Source organism: Somniosus microcephalus, chromosome 4 (assembly GCF_052327205.1).
Source record: "Somniosus microcephalus isolate GS21.2 chromosome 4, FLI_Smic_1.0, whole genome shotgun sequence".
Lineage (NCBI taxonomy): Eukaryota > Metazoa > Chordata > Chondrichthyes > Squaliformes > Somniosidae > Somniosus > Somniosus microcephalus.
Window position 1 is genome coordinate 139,096,202 of NC_140990.1, and position 6,659 is coordinate 139,102,860.

Sequence of the window (6,659 nt, forward strand, 5' to 3'; positions counted from 1 at the left end):
ATACACTGTGTTTGAAACAAAGCTGATTTATTCAATATTTATACAGAATATTAATCTCCAGCCCAGTTATAGGGGTTATAAAGATCAGCAGAAACACACTCTGACTGCTAGAATGAACATGGTTGAGTGCTCAATGCAATCCCAGCAAATCCTGTTCTATTCACGAATGTGCCATTTCAACGGCAGGGCTTTTACCCAGCATTCCCTGTGGAGGAGAAGGTCCTGCACCCAGTGCGCAGGCGCGGGACCACCTGGGTTTGGAGCATGCGCGGTGCATGTCATCGCGGATGATGGTGGATGCAGAAGTGGGTTTGTGCAGACCAAGTCCTGATAAGTTATTCAGATGCGGCCGGATGGAGCAGAGTATTGGACCGGCGGGTGGGCGGGGAGGCTTCATAAACAACTAGTGTAGGCCGCAAGCCCTGAATAATAACTTGAAGTTCCCGTGTTTGCAGCTTCGGGGCTTCTCCCGGTCACAGACCCAGGATAACGGCAGACATCTTGATTCAGTGAGTAGCAAGGTGCATGCGCAGACATTTTGGTCAGAAAGAAAGAGTGAGCGGGACTTTGGTGTCTGTACCCAACCGGGTCCGAGTGCATGGGAGAGTAAAACATTGACTCAGTTATTTGATTCAGACTCTCCAAAATTCAGATTTCTCACGACCTCTCCTGAAGGCGCTGGTAAAAGCAGAGCATGTGGTTAACATCCCACACAATGTAATAAAAGAGCCCCAGAGCTGGGGCCCCTTGTACCATCCCAGGATAGGAATCCCCATGTACAATCCCAGGTTTGGAATCCCCATATACAGTCCCAGGGTTAGAATCCCCATGTACACTCCCAGGATTAGAATCCCCATGTGCAGTCCCAGGGTTGGAATCCTCATGTACAGTCCCAGGGTTGGAATCCCCATCAACAGCCCCAGGTTTGGAATCCCCATGTATCGTCCCAGGGGTGGAATCCCCATGTATAGTCCCAGTGTTGGAATATAAACATAGAAGAAAGTGCAGGAGTAGGCCATTCAGCCCCTCGAGCCTGCTCCGCCATTCAATGAGATCATGGCTGATCATCAAAACTCAGTACCCTGTCCCTGCCTTCTCCCCATATGCCTTGATCCCTTTAGCCTTAAGAAATATATCTAACTCCTTCTTGAATATATTTAAAGAATTGGCCTCAACTGCCTTATGTGGTAGAGAATTCCACAGATTCACCACTCTCTGGGTAAAGAAATTCCTCCTCATCTCAGCCCTAAATGGCTCACCCCTGGTTCTGGACTCCCCACCATCGGGAACATCCTTCCTGCATCTAGCCTGTCTAGTCCTTTTAGAATTTTATAAGTTTCAATGAGATCCCCTTTCATTCTTCTAAACTCCAGCGAGTATAAGCCCAATCGAGCCAATCTCTCCTCATATGACATTCCTGCCATCCCAGGTATCAGCCTGGTGAATCTTCGCTGCACTCCCTCCATGGCAAGAACATCCTTCCTCAAATAGGGCGAGCATAACTGCACACAATACTCAAGGTGTGGTCTCACCAAGGCCCTGTACAACTGCAGCAAGACATCCTTGTTCCTGTACTCGAACCCTCTCGCTATGAATGCCAACATACCATTTGCCTCCTTAACCGCCTGCTGCACCTGCATACTTACCTTCAGTGAATGGTGCACAAGGGCACCCAGGTCTCGTTGCACTTCCCCTTCTCCCAATCTCTTGCTGTTCAGATAATAATCTGCCTTCCTGTTTTTGCCACCAAAGTGGATAACTTCGCATTCATCCACATTATACTGCATCTGTCATGCATCTGCCCAATCACCCAACCTGTCCAAATCATACTGGAGTTTCTCGGCATCCTCCTCACAGCACGCACGCCCACCCAGCTTTGTGTCATCTGCAAATTTGGAGATATTACATCTAGATCCCTCGTCTATATTGTGAATAGCTGGGGTCATTGGACTGATCCCTGTGGTACCCCACTAGTCACTGCCTGCCACTCAGAAAAACAGCCATTTATTCCAACTCTTTGCTTCCTGTCTGCCAACCAGTTCTCTATTCAAGTCAGTACCTTACTCCCAATCCCATGTGCCTTAAATTTACACACTAATCTCTTATGCGGGGCCTTATCGAAAGCCTTCTGAAAGACCAAAAACATCACATCCACTGGTTCTCCCTTATCTATTCTACCAGTTACATCATCAAAAAATTCCAGTAGCTTAGTCAAGCACGTTTTACCTTTTGTAAATCCATGTTGACTTTGTCTGATCCCATCACCGTTTTCCAAGTGTACTGCTATTACATCTTTTATAATGGACTCTAGCATTTTCCCCACTACCGATGTCAGGCTTACCCACCTATAATTCCCCATTTTCTCTCTGCCACCTTTTCGAATAGTGGGGTAACATTAGCTACCCTCCAATCCATGGGAACTGTTGCAGAGTCTATAGAATTTTGGAAGGTGACCAGCAATGCATCTATTATTTCTAGGGCCATTTCCTTAAGTACTCTGGGATGAAGATTATCAGGCCCTGGGGATTTATCAGCCTTCAATCCCGTCAATTTCCCTAACATCATTTCCTGACAAATACTGATTTCATTCAGTTCTTCCCTCTCATTAGACCCTATGTTCCCCGACATCTCTGGGAGGATATTTGTGTCCTCCTTTGTGAAGACAGAACCAAAGAATCCCGATGTACAGTCCCAGGGCTAGATTCCCCATGCACAGTGCCAGGGTTGGAATGCCCATGAACAGTTCAAGAGCTGGAATCTGCGTGTACAGTCCCAGGGTTGGAATACCCATGTACAGTCCCAGTGTTGGGATCCCCATATATAGTCCCAGGGCTAGAATCCACATGTACAGTCCCACTGTTAGAATATCCATGTACTGTCCCAGGGTTGAAATCCCCAAGTACAGTCCCAGGGTAGAATCCCCATGTAGAGTCCCAAGGCTGGAATCCCCATGTACAATCCCAGGGTTGCAATCCCCGGGTTGCAATCCCCATATACAGTCCCAGGGTTGGAATCCCGCTATACAGTCTCAGGGTTAGAAACCGTGTCTAGGGTTCCAGTGTTGGAATCCCCATGTACATTCCTGGGGTTGCAATCCCCACGTATATTCCCAGGGCTGGAATCCCCATATACAGTCCCAGGGTTGGAATCCCCATGTACAGTCACAGGGTTAGAAACCCCGTCTACAGTCCCAGGGTGGAATCCCCATGTACAGTCTCAGGGTTAGAATCACCATGTACACTCTCAGGGTTAGAAACCCCGTCTACAGTCCCAGTGTTGGAATCCCCATGTACAGTCCCAGGGTGGAATCCCCATGTACAGTCTCAGGGTTAGAATCACCATGTACATTCTCAGGGTTAGAAACCCCGTCTACAGTCCCAGTGTTGGAATCCCCATGTACATTCCCAGGGTTGGAATCCCCATGCACAGTCCCAGGGTGGAATCCCCATGTACAGTCTCAGGGTTAGAATCACCATGTACAGTCCCAGGGATGGAACCCTCAGCAACACCAAGTGCGACTCTCTGGCCCAGAGTCAGAGCAGCCAGGCCTCAGCAACACCGAGTAGGAACGGCGATATGTGCCCAAGTCTGGATAGTGTGTGACTTGGAGGGGAACTGGGAGGTGATGGTGTTCCCATGCACCTGCTGCCCTTGTCCGTCTAGGTTGTGAAGGTCGTGTGTTTGGGAGGTTCTGTCAAAGTTCTAGTCGAGTTAGACTCTGGAACTCTGGAACTCGATAGACTCTGGAATGGTACCCATGGATTGGAGGGTAGCTAATGTTACCCCACTATTCAAAAAAGGTGGTAGAGAAAAAGTGGGGAATTATAGGCCGGTAAGCCTGACATCGGTAGTGGGGAAAATGCTAGAGTCTATTATAAAAGATATAATAGCAGAGCACTTGGAAAGCAGTGACAGGATCAGACAAAGTCAACATGGATTTACAAAAGGTAAATCATGCTTGACTAATCTACTGGAATTTTTTGAGGATGTAACTGGTAAAATAGATAAGGGAGAACTAGTGGATGTGGTGTATTTGGACTTTCAGAAGGCTTTTGATAAGGTCCCACACAAGAGATTAGCGTGCAAAATTAAGGCACATGGGATTGGGGGAAAGGTATTGACTTGGATAGAGAACTGGTTGGTGGACAGAAAGCAAAGAGTTGGAATAAACGGGTCATTTTCCGAGTGGCAGGCAGTGACTAGTGGGGTACCGCAAGGATCGGTCCTAGGACCCCAGCTGTTCACAATATATATTAATGATCTGGACGAGGGAATTGGATGGAATACCTCCAAGTTTGCAGATGACACAAAGCTGGGCGGGAGTGTGTGCTGTGAGGAGGATGTCGGGAAACTCCAGTACGATTTGGACAGGTTGGGTGATTGGGCAGAAACATGGCAAATGCACTATAATGTGAATAAATGTGAGGTTATCCACTTTGGTGGCAAAAACAGGAAGGCAGATTATTATTTGAATGGCAATAGATTGGGAGAAGGGGAAGTGCAAAGAGACCTGGGTGTCCTTGTGCACCAGTCGCTGAAGGTAAGCATGCAGGTGCAGCAGGTGGTTAAGAAGGCAAATGGAATGTTGGCCTTCGTAGCAAGAGGGTTCGAGTGCAGGAACAAGGATGTCTTGCTACAGTTGTACAGGGCCTTGTTGAGACCGCACCTTGAGTATTGTGTGCAGTTTTGGTCAACTTATCTGAGGAAGGACATTCTCGCCATGGAGGGAGTGCAGCGAAGATTCACCAGGCTGATACCTGGGATGGCAGGAATGACGTATGAGGAGAGATTGTGTCGATTGGGCTTAGACTCACTGGAGTTTAGAAGATTGAGAGGGGATCTCATCGAAACCTATAAAATTCAGTCAGGTCTGGACAGACTAGATGCAGGAAGGATGTTTCTGATGGCCGGGGAGTCCAGAACCAGGGGTCATAGTCTAAGGATAAGGGGTAAGCCATTTAGGACTGAAATGAGGAGGAATTTCTTCACCCAGAGAGTGGTGAACCTGTGGAATTCTCTGCCACAAAGGGCGGTGGAGGCCAGTTCATTAAATATATTCAAGAAAGAGTTGGATATATATCTTGAGGCTAAAGGGATCAAGGGATATGGGGAAAAGGCAGGGACAGGGTACTGAATTTGGATGATCAGCCATGATCACATTGAATGGCGGAGCAGGCTCGAAGGGCCGAATGGCCTACTCCTGCTCCTATCTTCTATATTTCTATGTTTCTATGAGTTGCAGATGTATAACATCGCTCTCCTTCACCCCTGCCGCTCCCAGCTCGCTCGCTCTCCTCCCATAGAGGCCAGAGTCTTGTGTAGGCCCAGCCCGGGTGGCAGGTTCCCTTCCCTGAAGGACATTAGTGAACCAGTTGGGTTTTACGACAATCCGGTAGCTTTCATGGTCACTTTTTTCTAGTGCCGGCCCCACAAATTCCCAGATTCATTGAGCTCAATTTCACAACCTGCATTTGTGTTTTTGTGGGTTCTCTCTCACCCTTCCTTTTTCCTGTTTTAAGTTAATTTTACAGGGTGTTAGAAGGGGAGGATTTGCAAATGGGAAACTCAAACCAAACATCACTTCAAGACCTGACAGAGTCACTTGATTCATCAGCACCTTTGAACATGGAAGCAGAAAGCACCATTCAGAGCGGGGAGAAACCGTACATGTGTTCTGTGTGTGGACGAGGCTTCAGCCGATCCTCTGACCTGTTGAGTCACAAGTGCAGTCACATTGAGGGGAGGCCATTCACCTACTTCGAGTGTGGGAAGGGATTCACTCAGTCACCCACCTGCTGAATCACCAGCGACATCACACTGGGAAGAGGCCGTTCACCTGCTCTAAGTGTGGAGAGGGATTCACTCGGTCATCCCACCTGCTGAATCACCAGCGACTTCACACCGGGGAGAGGCCGTTCACCTGCTCTGAGTGTGGGAAGGGATTCACTCAGTCATCTGACATGCTGATACACCAGCGAGTTCACACTGACGAGAGACTTTGTAAATGCCAGGTCTGTGGAAAGTGTTATAAAAGTTCCAGAAAACTGAAGTGTCATCAGCGTGTTCACACTGATGAGAGACTGTTCAGGTGCTCTCACTGCGGGACTGGGTTCAGACGATCATCTCACCTCACTGTTCACCAGCGAGTTCACACTGGGGAGAGACTGTTCACCTGCTCTGAGTGTGGAAAGGGATTCACTCAGTCCTCCAGCCTGCTGAAACACCCGCGAGTTCACATCGGGGAGAGGCTGTTCACCTGCTCCGAGTGTGGGAAGGGATTCACTCCGTCATCCCACCTGCTGACACACCAACGAGTTCACACTGGGGAGAGACCGTTACCTGCTCTGAGTGTGGGAAGGGATTCACTCGGTCATCCAGCCTGCTGACACACCAGCGAATTCACACTGGGAGAGACCGTTCACCTGCTCTGACTGTGGGAAGGGATTCATTAATTCATCCAACCTGTGGACACACCAGCGAGTTCACAAGTGACTGCAGGGGTTGGATTCTGCTGTTATTGCTGCTGTTAATTGCATCCCGGTCTGAATTGTGTTCACACTGACAGCTGGGGTTTGTTTCTGCTGATGTTACTAACCCCTTTAACTGGGCTGGAGTTTAAATTTCTGGATATATGTCAAATAAATCAGCTTTGCTTTAAA

At 48.3% G+C, this 6,659-nt stretch overlaps 1 protein-coding gene across 1 annotated transcript; it reads left to right on the forward strand.

Moving 5' to 3' along the window:
- Positions 1–281: 281 nt before the first annotated feature.
- LOC147119840 (uncharacterized) lies at positions 282–6,659 on the forward strand. Its single transcript, XM_085983784.1, has 2 exons — positions 282–509; positions 5,520–6,659. Exon 2 carries the CDS (start codon positions 5,961–5,963, stop codon positions 6,384–6,386), a length of 426 nt encoding a protein of 141 aa, XP_085839910.1. The 5' UTR covers positions 282–509; positions 5,520–5,960; the 3' UTR covers positions 6,387–6,659.